At 37.3% G+C, this 22,294-nt stretch overlaps 1 protein-coding gene across 1 annotated transcript in view; it reads left to right on the plus strand.

Moving 5' to 3' along the window:
• The window catches only part of LOC126368915 (protein eva-1-like), a 69,839-nt gene that overhangs the window by 36,959 nt on the left and 10,586 nt on the right, over positions 1-22,294 (plus strand). Inside the window, exons 2-5 of the mRNA XM_050013155.1 lie at positions 1,731-1,951; positions 2,484-2,622; positions 15,085-15,234; positions 22,130-22,273. Coding sequence (XP_049869112.1) covers positions 1,731-1,951; positions 2,484-2,622; positions 15,085-15,234; positions 22,130-22,273 — 654 coding nt within the window. The remainder of the gene's footprint in view (positions 1-1,730; positions 1,952-2,483; positions 2,623-15,084; positions 15,235-22,129; positions 22,274-22,294) is intronic.

Consider the following 22,294-nt stretch of genomic DNA (forward strand, 5'->3'; position numbering starts at 1 on the left):
ATTAACCGTCCTACGATCTTCAAGTGCAATTGTCGCAACATGACCGATTTTCTCCACGAAGGTAGCCACCATCTTCTTTGAAGTGCTTCGAGAGCGAACAACTTTAGTCGGCTTTGACTCGTTTTGGAAGACCCAAACTGTGGATTGTTGTTTGGAATCAGGATAACAGCATAAATCCAAGATTTGTCACCACTGATGATGTCGTACACGTGATTTGACTCTCCTCGGTTGAACCTCTGAAGAGTTTTCTTACACCATCTGACGCGGGCTACCTTATGATCGTCAGAAAATGCGGGATGCAACGGCAAACTAGTTTTCTCACACCAAGTGCCTCATGCAATATCGTTTAAATGGTTGTCCCTGAAATGCCTAATAACGCCTCTATTCTCGGTATGTCACATGACGATTTTTGAGGATTAGTTGTCTCACAGCAACGATATTATCTTCAGTGAAGGCGGATGTCCACGCTCGAATTCTAAATACCAGCGTTCGATGGTTCGCAGACATGGCAATTCATCGTGGAATAGAGATTTTAACTGTTTGAAACACTGAAGTCGCGGTAGGCCTCTTCGAAAGTTATAGAAAATTTTTCTTTGTAATCTTACATTTAATAATTTTCGGACGTGACCTGACAGATTCAAACCAACGCTGTGACTAAACAATTGCATTAATCCTAATGCTTTCAATTGTTTTGATATTCGAAATTCCAACAAATTTGAATTTTGAGTTCTCGATTCAAAATTGGCGCTAAATATGCAAACGACAGAACTTAAAAAGTATAACAAAGTCGCTTTTTCTGTCCCTATATCCATATGTACGCTTAAATCTTTAAATTGCGCAACGGATTTTGATGCAATTTTCTTTAGTAGATAGAGTGATTCAAGAGGAAAGTTTATAGGTATGTATAATAACATCCAATAAATAGTGTAGAAATACTGTTATTTTTGAGGATTTTAATGTGATGTCGTAAATAATTTCATTTTTCCTCAGCATTGCATCCGAGCGAAGCCGGGCGGGTCGCTAATAAATTATAAAATCAATTCTAAAATAGTTTTACTTTTAGATCTATTGTTAAAAAATAACTTCCTGGGAAACTTACTGCTAGCCCACGAACTTGCTTAATAACAGCATAAAAATGCGAAGGCAAATTTACGTCCACGCCTTACTTATTCTAAATAATGTAAGTCAAAATTACTTATTCGCCATTCACTGCATAAACATGCTAAGACATTTTTTTCTTATACGCCTTACTTTTTTTAAAAGCTGTAAATAAAAATGACTTATACATAGTCTATTTTTTATTTTCAGTAGACCAAAATTACTAATAAAATGATACTTTTCAAACTATAGAATGCCAAATTTACTTGAAATTAATATGTAGTTATTATATAGGAACACAATATTACTTATACACCAGTCACGAAAAAAACACCAAAATCTTGTCGTTTAAGAAACTGGAATTGAAAAAAGTCAACTATTTTTAAATTTACGTAAGCGCCAAAAAAGTGCTCGTATCGCAATGCTACCCAGACAGATCGACGCAGAATGAAACGCTGATTCCGAATATATAAAAAACCCAAAATACCTATTTTGGCGCTTACGTAATTTTGCCTTTCCAGTGACGATATGTAATCCGTGTCTGTGGTGTCCTAAATAATAAATGTTTCTTTCTTTCTTTCTATTGCATCATACTTTTAAACATCAGCTCTAATTCAGGTTTTCTTTCGCAGCTCTTCTCGGAGGCACACTGAAGACGATGCAGCGAGCAGCTTGTGACGACGAGATCGTCGCCCTGGCCTGTCCTACCAGCACTACCATCAGCATCCAAGTGGCACAGTACGGGAAGGCAGCCCCTGATGGACACAACTGCATCGTCGACAGGCCCAGCTCTCAGGCTATCGATGTCGAAGTTGCTGGAGAAGAGAAATGTCTTTGGCCTAATTCTATGCAGGTTTGTCGAACTGTTTTTCGGTGAATAAGTGGTTATTTAGACCAGGATCTGCAGCAAATGCTCCTTTACAAATTAAACGACTTGTAGAGAAACATGGGGAGGCCTTTGTCCAAGTCAAATGGGCCAGTAACAATAATAAAGGTTTTTTCAACACCGTTTTACTGCAGCAGTAGCCAGTATTTTCCTTACGATCTGTTTCACCATTAGCTGATAGCTGTCTGATAGCCTATCACGCACATTGTGTTCCGCTAACAGACATAAAAAGTGGTGAAACCGGCGCTTAGACTTTGAGATGGACCATTCCAAATAAAGTCATGACAACTATGTTCATGTTGAAGGTAGATATGGTATATTTTTTTTAAACTTAAAAAATCTGGAAATGCAGTTACTCATGAGGGAAATCTACAGAGAAACACAAAGTGCGGTTGTCTGTTCGAGTTTTATTTTGAGTGGAAAACCGTCAGCAGGTTCCGTGTAGATTTTCTTTTATCTTTCCAATTCCATACATTTAATCAATTGTTATTGTTTACAGTACTCACTTCTCCAAACCGTAGTGGAGGCGTGTCAGAAGAAGCCGTCCTGTAAATTTAGTACCAAGCCGAAGCCGGGACTAGTGGACCCCTGTCCCTTTGCTAGGAAATTCGTTGAAGTCGCCTACAGATGTCGACCATGTAAGTAATTTGTCATCTTTACACCGCCCCGGTGACGTGGCGCTCGCCTCGCCTCTTCCTGACATGAACACGGCTTTTTTCTGCGACACTAAACGACTAACTGTCGACCAACTAACAGTTTTCATTGACATATGTAACGTATCCAGGATGTTTTAAAGAAAGGCCAGGTTAAGAGTACTCTAAACCGGCGAGCAAGCTTGAAGTCGGCGAGTATGATGGGTGATGTGAGTGGAGAAGGCGCGAATGGTGGGTCAAGTTCGGGAAATAGACGAGATCTTATGTATGTATGTGTCTAACATAGGGTAGAGACGCACGCAACGTCGCGTAGTGACACGCGCTCGCGCGATCTAAACTATTATGATCGGTTGATGAACCTTTTAGTATCAGCGTATGATGAAAGAAAATCTCACTACAGTATAACTTGTTGGTCGATGTATGTCGAGTTTGGGCTCGTTTGATTCATCTTGCCAAGCACTTCCAGCTCCATCTTCAGACCGCATATCATGAAGCACCAGAAGTCCGAATCAGTTAAATATGTGGGTTCGGAACAATAATGTAGAAAATATTTTCCCATGAAAATTCATTTAGCCCTAACTTTTTACTAACAGCATATTTTTGACTTGTATTTGGTATTTATTACTCAGTATTTAGTGATCTATTTCGGGACATAAGTCTCGTTGGTAGTGGACATTTGGACATTTTGGACTAGTTTTGATCAATCTCCTTAAACTAATAGGTGCGTTAACGTTCAAAGAATTGGTACATATTCTCATTATACTATTCGGTCCCTATTATTACCGTATGGTAATAATTCCGGTGGGGACATCCAACACAAAATATTGTGTGATCCCTAGTTTGGTTAGGACATTACACGCTGATCATCTAATTGTCCGAAAGTAAGTTGATCCGTGCTTCGTTAAACCGTTGGTCCCGGTTACTAATTACTGATGTAAGTATGTAGTAAGTAGTAGTTACATGGGCCATGTGGGGGCCTTTGCGGCTCAATAAGAACCCTGATACCAGGTTTCATGAGGTTGGAAATCCACCTCAAAAACCACACGATAGAACAAGATTACCATACGACCTATCGTATTCATATTAGTGTTTAGTTTCAAAAGTGGCTATCAATTGTTGTTTGAATGTTTGTAACTCTACTCACTCCATTAATTTGGGCGTGTACTATTTTGTTTTCATCTACAATTTTCTTGATAGCTTTTGTTTTTTAAAATGGCGTTCGTAAAATTCGTACCTCATCTATTACATAAAATGAATAACTCTTTTTTCCAGCAGAGCTACCCACCTCTAGATTTAATATTCTGAAAGGGAAGTACAATTTGCTTGCTAATCTGATTTAAGTTTCTTGCTTGGAATTTAAAAATTCACGATGGAAATTTTGTTTCAAAATGTACGGATGATCGGCAAAGTTTTGGAAGGGTAAAGTTTTTGCGAGTTTGCTGAATCGTAATATTTATACCACAGGAGACGAAAAAGTGGAATAATATTAAAAATTTGCGTCGATATTGTAAAAAGTCACGTGCCAAGTCATAAATTATACTCAAAGGTAGAAACACTGTAAGAATTCTAGAGCATAAAGTTATTTATTGTTATAGATTTATCTGAGGAGCTCAATGGCGCAGCGGTAAACGCACTCGGTCTGCGATTGTTGAAGTTAAGCAACTTTCGCAAAGGGCGTTCATAGGATGGGTGACCACAAAAAAAAGTTTTTTTTTATAATCTAGTTAATCTTTTAGTCTTAATTTTGTTATTTTTATAACAAAAAAGTCATCTCTTCTGTCGTGTAGGTTGTGAGGTGGATTACCAACCGCAACAACCCCGGTGTCAGGGTTACTATTGAGCCGCCAAACTACTAACTTAGATCAGTAAGTAGTAACCGGGACCGACGGCTTAACGGATAATCTTACTTTCGGACAATCAGGTGATCCAATTAAACTATGGATCATAAAGTGATTTTTCTGATATGTCTCACCGGGATTTGAACCCGGGAACCACACTGACACAACACACTGATATAATTTCATTTGAAGGGAAAGAAAAATGAGTAAATTAATTTAAAAAAAGAGAGACTGTTGTTTACACCTCTTTTTTTTAAATAAAGTTCTTCCCTCACTGCTTTCCGATACTTCCGGTAAACCTTATCTCCGGAACAACTCAATTTTAGGTGTCACTTGACAATATGCGGGTAGTTCTATTTCATGTCTCTATCAATTCAAGTATTTCAATCTCTTTTACACACAATTTTTAATTTTTACTTTCTCCTTGCCCTGACTCATGCAGTCATCTTCACTTGAATAATTAGGTAGGTTAATACCCGCAATGGAGCAGCATGGTATGCTTCTTACATTTTCCGGTTGATTGAGGGCGCCTGTGCCCAGCAGCCCACTGCTGGGCGTCCCAACGTCCCAACGTATATAGGCTGTTTATGTATGTTGTTATTTAAATATGGTCAATGTAAAAAAAAATATTGGAGATGTCCTTATAAAAGGTGTAATACGATCTATTCTGAACCGGCGTGCACGTATGAAGCGATTTATGAATGTGGAGGAAGCAAGAGAAGTGTGTAAGGATCGAAGCAAATGGAATTCTATAGTCTCTGCTTATCCCGGTGGGGAATAGGCGTGAGTTTATGTATGTATGCATGTTATTAAAATTTCATAAAAAAACTTTACGCTGTTAAATGGATGCTTCCAACTAGTCTATCACAACTCATTCAACCTCTATTTTATGTATATTTAAAATAATGTTAAAGTGCTACTTCATATATGAGTTATATTTTAAGTAGACACGATTATTTTGTGGTCAGAGATTATGGAAGCAAAATTATATCGAATCAGTTAGTTACCACAAATCGCATTCAAAATCATTGGTTTCATTAAAAAAGAGAAATGCATTAAATTCAATCATATTTTATAATATACGTCTAAACTTAAACCCACTCCGTGATTCCTAAAAGGGTCTATGCTATACGTCAACGTAAGATAACTTGAAGCTACTTTTATCAAGCCCAAAAATGGGTTATGAGTAACTTCTCATCGCTTATATAAAATCAAATATCGTCAGCCACGTCAGATTTCTATGGCGATCTGATAAGATAGACAGATAAAATCTTTATGTAGGTTTAAAACGTTACATTAATATCTTAATATTAAAATTTGAGGCTGTGTATCGTGGCTGTCTTTGCTAATTGACGTATTTGTATTTTTTTTTGCTAGAGTGGTGAGTGTGAGTGAGTGAGTGAGTGAGTGACAATTGTAAAATGTGCAAATCAGTTTCGGCGTAAATTGCAGATACGTCAGTTCGCGACATCAGCGACAATAAGTAAAAGGGGTACTAGCTTGGCTGATGTCATATCGACCCACATGGGATGCATTACGACGCCCATTTTCAGCCAGACCCTTTTAACACATACAAAAAACTTAAACTAATAACAAAACAATTATCAGCGACTCTTTGCTATTCAAAGTAAAAAAAAATATATATATGCGCACTGGTCATATAAAACTAAAGTGAGACCCGGCCAGGGGTGAGGTAAATCCAGCTCAGCACCAGTACGAAGCGGCCTCCGTGGTCCAGTGGTTGAGCGTTGGGCTCACGATCTGGTCCTGGGTTCTAATCCCGGTGGGGACATATCACAAAAATTACTTTTTGGTCCCTAGTTTGGTTAGGACATTACAGGCTGATCACCTGATTGTCCGAAAGTAAGACGATCCGTGCTTCGGAAGGCACGTTAAGCCGTTGGTCGCGGTTACTACTTACTGATGTAAGTACGTAGTCGTTACATGAGTCATGTCAGGGGCCTTTGGCGGCTCACAAGTAACCCTGACACCAGGGTTGATGAGGTTGGTAATTCACCTCACAACCCACACGATAGAAGAAGAAGAAGACCAGTACGAATTGGTGCGGGGCGGAGAATCTCCGTTAGAGCCACAAATCCGTCTGAAACCAACCTGCGGTCTCAGTTTAGCCGTAGATTACCAGTCTGTATTAGTCCATAAAGTTAGACAGGATGTGACACCTTATTCGCTTTATACGACCGTAATAAAACTAAAATACTGCTGAAATACTTTTTTGTTCCACGGCAGAATAGGGCAACGCCCCTTAATATTCGGTAGGAGGGTCCCAAACCCCTTATCAAACTCGTATGCTCCACGTTACCGTTTAATGGATAAGGGTTAATGCCCTCTAAGTTTCAGCTGTTAATGAAAACTTAAAGATACTAGATGCTTAACTTCTAAACTCGATTGGAATCCTTCAAAATGTGTAGTTTTCGACAGATGGATTGTGTCTTGTCTAACTTGGTTGACCACCTCATCATTTGTTTAGGTCCGTGCTGGATTTGAACCTGCGACCTCTATAATAACTATACTATAATAATGATAAACTTTTATTTAAATACTTAATACAGGGTTCATACATAATTTCTTAATATAAGTAAGGCATTATAAACATAGTCTAGTGTTCACTAGTATCTGAACTAGGCCGACCCTGTATCTCAGATACTAGTCCGTTCCTTGTGTGCAATAAATACTATCTAATAACCTCAAAATGAGAGTCCAGCATTTTCCTACTAGGCTAACTCGGCTCATAATTTATTATCTCACGTGTAACAATGATTTGCACCCGTAACTAATGTCGTAAGCAGAGCGTTATATAGAGAATCAAAAGAAATCTTACTGCGACCTTTAATACGAAATCCTAAGTTGAACAGAATAATATATGAATAATGGTATCTCTGTGGTAAATAATAAATAAATACAGACATGTGCTTACTGTGTATTTCACATTCCGCAAATTTGTTAAACATCTTATCATTCAAACATCTAAATTATTTTTACAGCTACACATAAATCCAAACCGTAAAAAACAAACTCTCATTGTAATAAACAAACGTACACGCTTTTACTGTTAACATTTCCAACTCGCGTTATTGTCTCTCCACCTCATAAATACCTATTCCAATATTCCAGAAAAGCACAACCGAAGCCCGAAAGCAATATTCGAAACATATGTCAAAAGCGAGGAACACGAAAATAATTCCCGCCCTAACATTTCTGATATCACCGAACACACCAACGAAAACATTAGATTGAATAACTGCGCTGATATTCTACTTTTATGAGAATGGAGCCTAAGTCGTCGTGGCCATTATCGATAAATTATTGGCTGACGCTTTGTTTTACTTAGAAAGAATAAGGAGGGGAGATATTTGGGCGTTTGATTCGTGGAATCAGTCTTTCGAGAATGATTTCTTAGAATAGTTTTATCGATCGTTTTTTTCACGACATAAATATTAATTATCAACCGTTGACTTCAAAAAAGAAGGTTTCTCTTTAGGTTTTTTCATGTTTTAGACTTGAATAATTGAGTTCGGCCTACGCTCAGACATCGTAAATTTAAAAACATAAAAAGTATGTTTTTTCCCCAATTGTTTACAGGCAATAGGGAAAGTACCACCATACTTTCATCATTATCGTAGGACTTGGCCTTCTTCGATCATGTGGATTGTGAGGTGGATTACCACCCTCATAAACCCTAGGATCAGGGTTATTAGTCGCCAAAAGCCCCTAACATGGCTCATGTACCAACTACTTCCTCACTTAAGACTTGAACTTGGTATCAAAAAGAGCTGCAAGTTGTCTTCGAATTATTTTTGGCTCTGCCCACTCTGTTGCGGATGCCTGTACATGAGTTTACGTAGATGTCGAATAAAAATGGATTTCACGTCAAACAGGAAAGCATTGCCGATAGGCTGGTAACCGCCATTATAAAGTTAACCATAAAATATTTGTCTTGACACATAAAGCCATAAAATAGACATGTGCCGTAACGTAGCATGCCTTCAACACAGATTTTTAAGATGACGTAGCGTGAACGTAAATTTCACATCTGCCTGAACCCGTCTCGTAGAATTTCTTATTTTAGCGTCACGTCATAACTCGGTTGATTCACTTCCTATTATTTCTTTATTTTTTAGGGTTCCGTACCCCAATGGTATAAAACCGGATCCTATTACTAAGACCTCGCTCTCCGTTCGTCCGTTTGTCTCTGTCTCTCTCTTTATTTAAGAACTGCGCTCTTGTCGGTGGAGTAATCGCCTTCAATACTCCATAGATAGGGCGTGTAGAACGGTGGTTGCCCCAATCGCCTTTCGTTCCGTCCGTTTGTCACCAGGCTGTATTACAAGAACCGCGATTGCTAGACAGCTGAATTTTTTACAAATTATGTATTTCTGGAGTTTAAAACTGAAGTCCGACAAACTGTTAACTGGCTCAGCAGTAGGTATTATAGAGGTAGCCGCTGCACGGACAGAACGACTTTATTCATGATGCACTATGACATAATTATTTTTCATGAAAAAAAAGTCACTTTCATTACAGATATTATTATGTCTTATTTATTCGTAGGTCACAATGCTAATTTAAGATAACTCTTACGACAGAGTTGTATAGACAGTGTGTCCTTTCTAAACTACTTTCTCGATTACCAATGCACGCATTCAGGATTCGATGTTCTCTTTGAAGTTCGGAATTTTTGAATGTACCTACTCGTATTTGGAACTTTTTTGTTTTTGAAAAATTTTACTTAAGTAAAAGGCAAGTAACAGCTCACGATCCGGAGGTCCGGGTTCGATTTTCGATGGGGACATTGTTGAAATCACTTTGTGAGACTGTCCTTTGTTTGGTATGGACTTTTCAGGCTTGAATCACCGGAAATTTCGTGCTTCGGAGGACACGTTAAGCCGTTGGTCCCGGCTATTAGCCAACACATTTACCAACGCGCATTGGAGCAGCGTGGTGGAGTATGCTCCATACCCCCTCCGGTTGATTGAGGGGAGGCCTGTGCCCAGCAGTGGGACGTATATAGGCTGTTTATATTATGTTAAGTAAAAACTTTTCTATAAATAGTTGTTGTTTCGGTTTAATTCTGGAAATGATTCATAATCACCCGATGCGAATTATAATAATTACTCAATAACAAAAAATAACCTAACGTTATAACACTAATAAATCCGGAAAAAAAACCGTAATTTGAATGAAAAAAAAAACGCCTGTTAAATACCTACCGATTGCGTCCATAGATAAATTGTAAAAAAATAAAATCAAGTGCCAGTCCGACTCACGCACCGAGAGGGTTCCGTACAACTGCCGTCTAAGTAAGGGAGTCTCTAACTTTGTCGTTGGAAAACTATTTTCTCCATACGTCGACATAGGTCGCGATTGGTGTACCAACTGCAAATAAGATTTTATTAGCAAACAAATTTTTTGACGTTAAAAAACTGTTGTGTCTTTAAATCGACATAAGCGATTAATTTTCCAACTCCAAATATGTTCGGTCTACGAGGAGTACCTCATAGATTTTGGTTAAAATAAAGATTAAAATGGCCGTATCTTGAGATTGCGTCGATTTAGAAGCTTGATTTTTTACAGCTTCAAGGGACCCCAAATATAAGTATTAGATGTTAATTCCAACTTGATACCTCCACGAGTTCCCGAGAAAAAGGACGAATAACAAAATGCTTCCGTTGTTCCTATTGCGGTTCGGAACCCTAAAAAGAACCGTAAATTAATTTCCCTATCACAATGTTCGGAAACATGTGAAATTTTTCACGAAGCCCCATAAATTGCGCCACCGCAAACATTCTAATTTATCTGCAAACATACCAACGTCTGCGAAATGCGACTTTCCAAACGCTTGGCTGTGCCCCGGCGAAGTAATTTTAAAGACTTTTTCAGTAAAAACAAAAGAACTAAGCTGCACCAGAGATTGTTTTTGGAACGGAGATAATTTGTAATGTTAGGTTTACGTACATGTGATAGTGAAAATAGAAAGCGAACATAGGCACAATGTAGGTCAAAAATTGTCGAGCTGGTTGGCGTGCTTTATGGCTAGAGTAATCCGGTCGTCGGAATCGTCTGGTATCTTTTAGATGCGCAGATATACTAATTAAAGCACATTTATGGGTTCTTACCGCGTTTAAATGGGGATATGAGACTCCCGATATTTCGACACCGCAGATATACTTACGTATCTTGCAATACCTTATATACATATCTACCTTATATTTTAGAAGCTTAGATCTTGGAGCACCGGTGGTCAACCTTATTACCGTTAACGCAAAAATATTCTACAATCTACGTTTTGTTTTTTTTTTTGCAAATATCCAGTTAGACTTACGTAGTCGGTGGCATACATAAGTTCTAACCAGACATTTGTAAAAATAATTTAGGATATTTCGCGTTCATAGAACTATCGAGAAACAAACAATATGTAATATAGTATCAGTTAATACTCGATGTCCATCAAAATTTATAATAAACTGCCTAACATAATATAAGAAAAAAGTGACAAAATCTTTATTAAAAAAATAAAAGAACTTCTAATTAATAAATGTTACTGCAGCACTAGTGAATACCTTAATGATACTGATGTTACAATTTGAAAAGCTTCTTTCTCTCTTATAAACTTCTATTTTGTTGTGCCCGAAAGGGTCTATAATGTGAAACTCATATGTAACTTACAAACTTGTACACCATCATAGTATGCAAATAAAGAATATTGAATATTAATAGTTTGTATATTGCACCTCTTTTTATTCATCCCCAGCTATTCTTATACTACCTCTAGGTTGGCTGGAAGAGATAAGTCCTCCCTTGTAAACGTCCATTTCATGTTTGTGATATAATGTGCAATAAATAAAGTACAATATATTAATAATAACCTAAACGTCCATCATTCATTTGCAGTAAGTAGTAAAATGTAGTTAAGTTAGTCCCTCGTCAATAAGTAATCTTTTAGCGTAAGTACATTGTAAGTTTTTCATTTTTGTATAATCAGGAACGATGCGAAAAGAAAAAATTGAATTTTATTTATTGTAGCTTAAAATAACAGCTCGTAATATCAGCATAGTAAAAATACTAAGTACTTATACAATAACTTTTAATTGAACGAGTCAAGTAACTCACACCAAATAATACCTAATAAGGATAGGTGCACACAAAATAATAGTTTAGTTTTCATAGTCGCATCAAAATGGCCTATAACTTTGGACAGCCATAAAAGTAATAAAATATAACATGACGCGTCCACTTACAATTTATAACTTATCATTTAGGGAGTGCGCACCATAAAATACCCGGTAATTTTGTATGAAATGAAAAGCGCGGGGTTCAGATTCACTAATCGCGTGAGTTGGGTTTTTTTATGAGGGGTCGTTGCAAGTGTATCGAAGTGATTTATGTGGATGTTAATAAATTCCTGGCTCGCCCGAGGGTGTGGCGGGAAGCGCAGGAGCGGCTGGAGGTGTGGCCTGGACTCATTAGCGAGTGTTAACGGGCGGTTGAAACGCTGCGTCTATAAAACCGCGGAATAATGTTAACTGATTTTTCAATATACACGCATATCGTTCTTGTGTTTAAGAACGATTACCTGAAAGTTGGTTTAAGATTACATAACATGTACTTACATAATATACAGACTTTATTCGTATCGGGGTATTCGGAGGTACATCTATTGCAAGAACGTGGGTACTTAACCCACGACTCGTCGAGCTTTCTGTTACACCAACATGACAGGTGGTGAGCGGTATCGCCGTATATAATGGCTGAACCAACTATGTTAGTGAAAATTACACTTAATATATAACTCTTTGGTGCAAATCCGGTACCGAGGTTTGAATTGGCGCTTTTCGATTGAGATGCAAGCCGGTGTACCACTGGACTACGGTTGACTATTTCTGAAAATGAATCAATTTATAAAAACTATAAGTGACAGAATTTTTTACACGTATAAACCAGATATGTCCCTCTGCCGGACACAGGCTATCCATCTGTTAAGTCACGCCCGTAATCCCTAATAGAGCAGTAAACATTTTTTATTAGAAAAATAAAAATGCCATAGAACAATAAATTAACGACTGTCGGACTTTTTTTTATTAGTGCAGTAAGACCCCGAATTTCGTGAATCCAGAGGTCTATGAGAAGTACCCCAATGGTTTTAAGTGTACGTCTGTGGAATATTTTACGGAATAAGCCTCGAATGGAATTAAGAAGCTTCATTTTTTAGAGCTTCAAATAACCGGTGATATAAGTATTAGCTAATAATTTCAATTTGATAGCTCTAGTCGTTCCCGAGAAAAAGTATCAGTTGGACAGACGCACGAACAAAAAGTGATCATTTAAGGTTACCGTTTTTCACTTTGAAGATCGGAACCCTACAAATGGTGTAATATAAAGCAACATACTTGATATAATAATATATCTCAATTACATTAGAAAAAATAAAACAAAAATATTTCTAACGTTTACGTACTTGTATGGTGGTTGTAGGTAAATGATTTTTGTATACTCTTCAAATTCATCAGTGTGTTATCATTTTCATAAGGTGTTACGTATCTTATTCATCACAAACTCCAATTCTGTCTACTGGTTATTTTGTTATGTACTTATCAAAAACTTCAGTATCTACCTCTTGCTTCAGTAGGCCAGAGTGAAATGGTGGCTGAGTTCGTATAGGGACCCAGACCTATGGGGTATAACGAAGAAGTCTTGCCCAGAAATACGGGTGAAGACCTCAACGGTTGCAGAGACAGAAATGGGAACTATCGGTACGGCAATGCAACCTGCAACCTGTAACCTGATAGAGGGCAACAGTAACTGTCAGTGCAATTGAGAGGCGGAGGACAGGAGTCTTAGTATGGCTTTGAAATATACTACTGTGGGCGCCATCCTACTCGCGGCAGACAGAGTACTGCGGGCAAGGCAAGGGGGAAACGACTGCCTTATTTTTTCCTAAAAAGTAGCATAGAGAATGTTACACCGACAAGAGCGTGGCACTTAAATTAGTGATGACTTATGAACCAACAGATAATAAAAAAAAACGCAGCGTTTCAGCCGCTCGTCCACAACCGGGTTCATGTAACCGACATACTTCCTTTCCAGGGTATGAAGTCGAGCACTGTACGTACTACGTACTAATTGATGTTCGGACATTGTGCTTTTAACGTATTGCCGGTACCGGTATCAGGTTACACCGTAATGGAGGAAAGGGTTCCGACGTACTAGGCAGTTTTTTTCCGTACAGGAGTGGCTTTTAATAGCTGTTACTAAGCTGATACTAAGTTTCTTTTAATTGAAAAGTAATTATGGTGTTACATAAAAGAATATTGATCCGGGTGTTTTGGAGGTGGGGTATACAATGCGGCTTGGACATACCACTGTTAGGTACAGTCATGAGCAATATCATGTACCCACTTTAGAACCCGGTCGCACTATCATGTTTGACATATAATGAGATTTACGGTTTAATTCGTCAAAAAAGTTATTGTGACATAGTTTCAAAGTGTATACATGTTAGTACTCGTGACCGTACAGACTTCCTTTTTCTCTTCAATCAACTGGATGGAGTCATCACACTTTTCCACGATAATGTGATGCGTTGCTGTTGATAGCCGTCACTTATTAAACGTTAGGTACTTGAACATTTTGTGCATTAAGTACGATAATCACTCTTATAATTGCAAACCACATATTTTAATTATTAATCAACTCATTGATAAACAATTATCAAATCAATATACATTGCACAGAACTTAATTAAATTAAATTATCTATTTCATAATGGAAGTAAATTTTAACAAAATAATATGTTTTTAACATACACATTTACAAAAACTCACGCCTATTTCCCACCGGTGTAAGCAGACTACGGATTTCCATTTGCTTTGATCCTGGCATACTTATCTTGCTTTCTTCACATTCAATAATCGTTTCATACACTCGCGCCGGTTCAGATCGTACTAAACCTTTATAAAAATCGGTTCATATTACTGGAGACGGTAATAAATTATACAGGGTGTTAGTGACATTGTAACGAATACGAATTTTACGACGGAAAATTTCACTTGATATCAACTCAGAATCATGGTCTGAATCATCCATCGAAGTTTACGTTACGATGTCATTACCTGTATATAGGTTTGAGTGTAAGTGCTTGCCTAATTCATATCTACCAATCCCATAGGAAAGGGCCAAGGTTCTGGCTATTCCGATGGGTGTTATTGGCATGAATTGTATCTACCTATGTGTAACGTGATAAAATTATCGATCGATTCAATAAATTTTGTCAGATTCGATAAGTTTATTTTTATCCCTAACATGTCTGCCACGTGATTTTGTTCATATTTTGACAGAACGACATGACTGATTTGGGTTCACATATTAGCACCAATCAACAAAATGACATAATTATACCGACAGAATTGATAAAATGACCGCGACAAAATTTTATCTAGTGGCGCATGTTAGCCCCACAGGTTATGTTAGGTTAGTCACTTACCCCCGAACTCCAAAACGCATTGTTCGGGAATCTGGTTTTCCTTATGTTTTCCTTTACCGCTTGAGTTCTATCTACCTATGAGTATATCTACATTATAATACTTTGTTATAGATGAATTCCGCAGTCGGACGGCGTGCGAAGATGACGTTATCCAACTGAGTTGCAACCCGTTTAGAAGAGTGGCAGTGTTCGACGCTCAGTACGGAAGGACTGCGTACGAATCGGTCACGTGCCCACAGACGCAAGGAGTGCCTGATGAGAGTAAGTACTACACGCATTTCCTCTAGAGAGCGACACATTCGATTTCGTGTGACGTCAAGTAGTCTATAGAAGTGACGTGCCGTTTCCGCGAAGGTTCCCAAAGTTGTAAAAAATGTCTTGCTGTTTTTTTTTCTGTAATATTGTTTCGTAATTGTACTCTGGCCCTATCTACATAAAGGCTAAGTAATAAAGCTCATTTTATATAACTTTTGCGCTTTTTCCCTGCACATCACTGCCTAACCATAACCATAACATATAATAATAATTATATTATGCATACTCGTAACCAACAGCTAGTATGCTTAGTTACACCTCATTTATCAAATATTTATAAGTTATGCGGGAACAGACTTCATAATATGTATACATACATACAGACGTATACATACATAGCGGTCAAACACATAACCCTCCATTTTCTTTGCCGTAATCTTGTAAAAATATTAGTTTACATTTTACCAGCAATAGAAAAGGTTTTTATATTTGTAAGTTTAATCTTAACTTCATCCTTTTTAGCTAAGTTTAGAGAAGTTTTTGTCTGTATTTTGAAAGATAATTTGAAGTTATGTTTAATAAAATGGATTTATGTAAAAAAGTTTTACTACACCTTCTGATTAAATAGGTAACATGAAAAAGTTTTGGAATGTCTTTTTGTCTAGTTTATAAAATATATATTTTGGATATTGTCATTTATTTCAAATGTTTTGTTTTCTTTTTTCAATTCGTAAATTAACTTCTTATTACTTTTCTAGCCTCTTAAAGCTATAGCAAAAAGGTAGCATCATCGCCATTCATTTATGAGCCAGTCTCTAGTAGCGTGCCAACAAAACCCCGTAATCTATGTATATAATTTCTAAAAAAACGATATTAATATAACGCATGTTTTAACACTGATTTGAGATTTTGACATTTCACTTTATAATTTTTGTAAAGACCTATTTTTTGCTTGTCTGTTCATTTGACTTGCTCCTGCCGAGGCTTCGCTCTCGTGTTTATAGTTTGTAAACATTAAAATTAAGAACACAGTTCACTAACATAACTAGCTCGACCATTATAGACGTCGATACGGCTCACCACCTATCAAGTTGATCTAACAGAAAGCTCGGTGAGCTGTGGGTTCTTAATTCATCTTGCGATGGTTGTACCTCTGACTACTGCATTTGTGATGTAATTATGAGCATGACATGTGGTTGTATGTTATGTTAAAATTAGGAAGTAAATTAAATCAAATAATTACAACAACCTCAGCGTCGAGAGTTACAATAAATCAGAAAGCGTACACAAAACATGGCGCGCGGAACAAAGGGTTTATATTTGTATACAAAGCAAATAGTCCACTCGGGAATCGAACTGGTACTTCCTCTAACCGCAAGGGCGTCGCGTGATAAATATACCACATTTACAGCGGTGCGATTGACGATGATTTTCGTAATATAGAGCCAGAAGTGAGTGATGTTAAAAGCAATTTGTAACTTCTAATTGTAACGTCCTCGCCAGTTATGTTTAAGCCCCATGCAATAGAGGGCACAAATAATAAAACATACATACATACATAAACTCACGCCCGTAATCCCTAATGGGGTGGGCAGAGCCACAAGTAATCAAAGACAACTTGCAGCCACTGTTGATACGGAGTCCAAAGATGGATATGATGAACCTTATGGTGATAAGGGATCAGCCTATCGCCCATAACATTAGTACATCATGTTAGAGGACACAAAAAAAAAGAAAAAATAAAAAAAAACCACGAAAAAATAAAAACCAAGGAAAACCGAGGAAATAATAAAAACCACGTGATATCAATCATCTATAATGCAAACATAAATTCACATGTGCCGTGGTAGCCCAAATTGTTAGAACGCTTGCCTCTTACCTTGAGGTCGCATGTTCGAATTCAGCACAGGTTTAAACCAATTATTTATTGTCGAATATATTTTGAAAATTCATGTAAAAATATCACGTGCTTAGCGGTGAAGGAAAACGTGAGGAAAACCACATTCCCGAGAAATGTATTTTCGGAAGTATGTATTGGGATCGTTTTCCCTTCGCGGGTTGGAAGGGCAGACAGGCAGTCGCTTCTTAAAAATCCGTACCCGTCAAATTTTAGTTAGGTAAGCGGACTCTGTGAAAAACGGGAGAATGCTAGGGGAGCAAACATAAAGTCAAACTCGAAATTTAATTCAGTTGTTTAGAGCCGGGGTTGTTATATATGAAATTAGTATTAATTAATTACAAAACAGTGTTTTAAAATAACAAAATATAAATTAGGTTATGTAATAAGGACCCTCATAACAACGGATAAGGTTGTAATGGATGGATATTTAGCTTAGGGAAATTGGATGATATATTGATTCATGTGCCTTCGTTGGACGACAGGATCGCTGTTTGCATCTTAATCTTTGAAGGGAGGATGAATATTTATAAAAAGGTAAAAATAAATGTACAAGCTACTACTACGAAGACCAGTATACGCCCTATTGAGGTAGTCAGAGACACGGCTGTTCTTTGTAACTTTTTATTGTAAATTAATATTTACACGCCTGCAAGCAGGCTAAATACACTAAGGACATACATATTACTTTATATTACTACTTACATACATATTGCTTTTTTTTGCATTTTTTTTTCATTTATCCTCAAAGTGTATTTGTATTGTATTACTTATTAAGACCATTGTAACTGTGTTCATGAAAATAAACGATCTATCTATCTATCAGCATCGCATGATGAACAAACAGTATTTTTGTACTAACAATAGCCATATCCTAATGATATAAAATACTAATCTTAAGGTAATTTTTGTATTTGTCCCTCAATTACAAATACACAACATTTACATTACGAGTAAAAACAATAAAACATAGATATATATTTAAGTGTATACAAATATGTATTAAACTTGAACAAGTACTATGGTCTTAAAAACAATCATTTAAGTCTGCAATGGATTACTTCTGATTAACCCAATTGGAAAATAACAGCTCCTAGGTTTAAATCTTCACGGCCTCCGTGGTCCAGTGGTTGAACATTGAGCTCACGATCCGGAGGTCCCGGGGGTCGAATCCCGGTGGGGACATAATATCACAAAAATCAAATATCATCCCTAGTTTGCTAGTTTGGTTTGGTAATGATATTACAGGCTGATCACCTGATTATCCGAAAATACGATTGCTGAATGTGGAGGAAGCAAGAGAAGTGTGTCGGGGTCGAATCAAATGGAATTCTATAGTCTCCGCTTACCCCAATGGGAAATAGGCGTGAGTATAAACTCACACATGTATGCATGTATCATTAATTTAACTGAAATTGCCCCGTAAAGAGCTTTGACCATTTGCCAAAATACTTAGTATTAATAAGACGACATATCGAGGTTTGTTTTATTTTCCTATGTTATTTTGTTGCCTTGTTCAATCAAGAACAATCTATTAAGCTAAATTAAATGTTATTTCACCAAATAAGTTATGAGCAACCATATTTGCGCTGATAACAATTCTCACAAGACCCACGCTGTTGGTAAATATTTACGGGGAACTTTGAGAAAATTCATTTATTCAAATCCATTCAAGTTTTCCTACGCCAACTTTGGAAACGGATGAATCGCTAGAAAGACACACATTGTACCGTATAACAGAACTGGGAACTTTTGTTAGAAATCATTTGGATTCGATTTATGTTCACGTTGCGTGAGCTAGATTGCTTTTGAAAACTTTTGTGTTTTCTAGGAATTATAGAATAACCTCTTGCGGCTGAGATTTCCAGAATGGGTTTCGGATTTTAAAATAACTTTTGGTCTTACGACTTTAAGGCGGGCTCATCACTAATTTGAGATCTACTCTCTTGTTACATTCTCCATGATAATTTTTAGGGAGAAATACGGGCAGTGGTTTCTATCTTGAGGCAGACTATGTCGCAAATAATATTATAATACGACCTGGTATTCTTGTATCTCATATTTAATACGTCTTGAAAACGATTCTATGACTTTATTTGATCATAAAAATGTGTTACTTTTCAAGATTATTTGAATAGTTAATAAGTATATTTACTGAAAATGATTGAAGTTCTTTCGCGAGGATATGGTTTATAAACAGATTTTTTTATAATTACTTTGTTAGTTTAATATGGTATTTACTTGAAAAGAATAGATTAGAACTTTGCATACCTATGGTATGACATGAAACAAAATTATACCTACAAAATTAAGTGAAGGTGTGATGTGCCTATTGGCGATATTTTTCATAAATATTCATAGATAAACTCACGGCCGTAATTCCTAATGGTGTGGGCAGAGCCACAAGTAATCAAAGACAAGTTGCAGCCACTGTTGTTATGAAGTCCTAAGATGGATATGATGAGATCAGCCTGGTCCATAATGCTAGTGCATCATGTAGAAATGACACATACTTCTGTCGGATTTAACGACAGGCCCGGGATGACAAGCAGATGAACGTTTTCTGATTTTTACTCGTTCCCAGTCCGGCATAGATTTTTTTATAAGTATATTTTATATTTCATGAAAAATGATATCATTTAATAAAGCAGATCTGGAAGTTAAAAAGCAATCTTACTTTTTAGATGAATTGCTTAAATGTGGTGGTTTTAGAACCCCAGATACACAATGTTAGATTTTAGTTACAAGCTCTCGAGCGCTGAGTGGAATTCATGTGCAATAAATTGAGACTAAGTTGCCAATTTAACCCATTTTTGTATGAAATCGACGTATCGACATGCTATTTGTGAGATATTTGGCAGCGCGACATATAATATGGGCCTTAATAAAGTAATGGCGTGCCAAAATTCAGCCGCTTTTTGGCCGTATAATATCTACACATTTTCTTTTTTAATATTTTCTTATTGAACTCAAGTCATGGCCGCAAAATGTTTTTTATAAAATAATGAAGTATTTACTAAGGTTATTACGTGTGCTATATGATTAAAATGTAATATAGCAAATGTAAATTGTTACTGGCAATAAATTTATTTTCTTCTTATTCTTAAACAATAATAAATAAATACGTATACATATATAAGTAGATTGATTGAATTCTTGAATTAATAAATCCCAAAAATAACGACCTCCGTGGTCCAATGGTTGAGCGTTGGGCTCACGATCCGGAGGTCCCGGGTTCGATTCCCGATTGGGACATATCACAAAAATTACTATGTGGTCCCTAGTTTGGTAACGACATTGCAGACTGATCACCTGATTATCTGAAAGTAAGATGATCCGTGCTTCGGAAGGCACATCAAGCCGTTGGTCCCGGTTACTACTTACTGATGTAAGTGAGTAGTCGTTACTTGAGCCATAGTAACCCTGACACCAGGGTTGATGAGGTTGGTACTCCATCTTATAACCCACACGATAGAAGAAGAAGAATAAATATACCTAAACGAAAAACTTTTACAATACAAAAATAAAATAAATGCCATAAAAGTTCAAAATTAAATGTACTTATAAATCATTACAGATATTAAAAAAAGTCAAATAATCCAACTTAAAATCACTTAACCTAGAACCCACTCCGTGTCAAACCTGGACCAAAAGTGCCCATGACACTAGCAGCGTTACCGCGCTGGATGATATTAAAATATTTATTCCTTTTACTTCTCGCCTTTTGGAAAATGGCTTTATTGCATAAATATTACAATAACAATTTTGTAAATTACAGTGACGGAGTGTGGAAGCAGTTTCAACAGAAACAGTTTGTAGCTTCATTTCATTTTATTGCAGTGTAACAATCGCCAAATTGTCATTGTAATTTACAATCGGACGTTATTATGCAATAATGCATGATTTGTGACCATTCCATTGTTGGTATATGACAGACAACGGCCTCCGTGGTCCAGTGGTTGTGCTCACGATCTGGAAGGTCCCGGGTTCGAATCCTAGTGGAGACAGATCACAAAAATCACTTTTCGATCCCTAGTTTGCTTACGACATTGTAGACTGATCACCTGATTATACAAAGATAATGGGGTTAGCAGGTACAGTTCTATAAAATAATTCAAATTCAAATTCAAATATATTTATTTCAGACATTAACACATCCATAGGGGTTAGTATGAAAGGCAACTTAATAGCTAATGTTATCTTAACAATATACTTATAAATAAGAGCTGGGTTTTGGCAATATATAAGCCTTTGTCCAGTGCTCAAAAAAATTAACCCTGGGCGCAGGCCGCTACAATTTTTAGGAGGCTGTTGCCGCTGCCACGCACCCTGTACATCAAGGATGCTACTCTTTTTCTCATAATAGCAGCAAAGCCATCTACATGGGCATCTACGAACATCCCTGATGCACTGCAGAATCGCGGCAGCCGAAGCAGCATCCTGAACATATTATTATATAATACTCTCAGAGAGCTGAGAGCTTTCTGTGTATAGTTGACCCACAGGCTGCAAGTGTAGAACGACTGACAGTAAGCCTTGAATAATGCTATTTTAACTTTGTCCGAACACCTTGCAAACCTGCGGGCCAACATGTTGCCCCGCACGGCCAACGCTCTCCGTTCCCTTTCAATGTCGGTATTGTCCTCTAGGGACTCGGAAACCCACTGCCCAAGGTAATGTCCTTCTTATTCTCCTTCTTCTATCGTGTGGAGTATTATTGAGCCGCCAAAGGCCCCTGACATGACTCATGTAACTATTGCCTACATCTTTAAGTGGTAACCAAGACCAACGGTTGAACGTGCCTTCTCTAGCACGGAATATCTTACTTTCGGTCAATCAGGTGATCAGCCTGTAATGTTGTAACCAAACTAGATTTTTGTGATATGTCCACCGGGATTCGAACCCGGACCTACGGATCAAGAGTCCAACGCTTAACCACTAGACTACGGAGGTCGTTGTTAATTACAGCATTAAGAAATATCTTAATTTTAGTTTATTTGTCAGCTTGCATGGCGCCCCACGTGGCTGAGACGGTGATGCAGATATGCCATGGCAAGAGACGGTGCACCATCACAGCCAACAGCAAGACTTTCGGCTCCCCCTGCCTTTCTGACTCCAGGACCTATCTGAAAGTCATCTATGCTTGTGGTCAGTATATTAAATACGTTT

This window comes from Pectinophora gossypiella, chromosome 8 (assembly GCF_024362695.1).
Source record: "Pectinophora gossypiella chromosome 8, ilPecGoss1.1, whole genome shotgun sequence".
Lineage (NCBI taxonomy): Eukaryota > Metazoa > Arthropoda > Insecta > Lepidoptera > Gelechiidae > Pectinophora > Pectinophora gossypiella.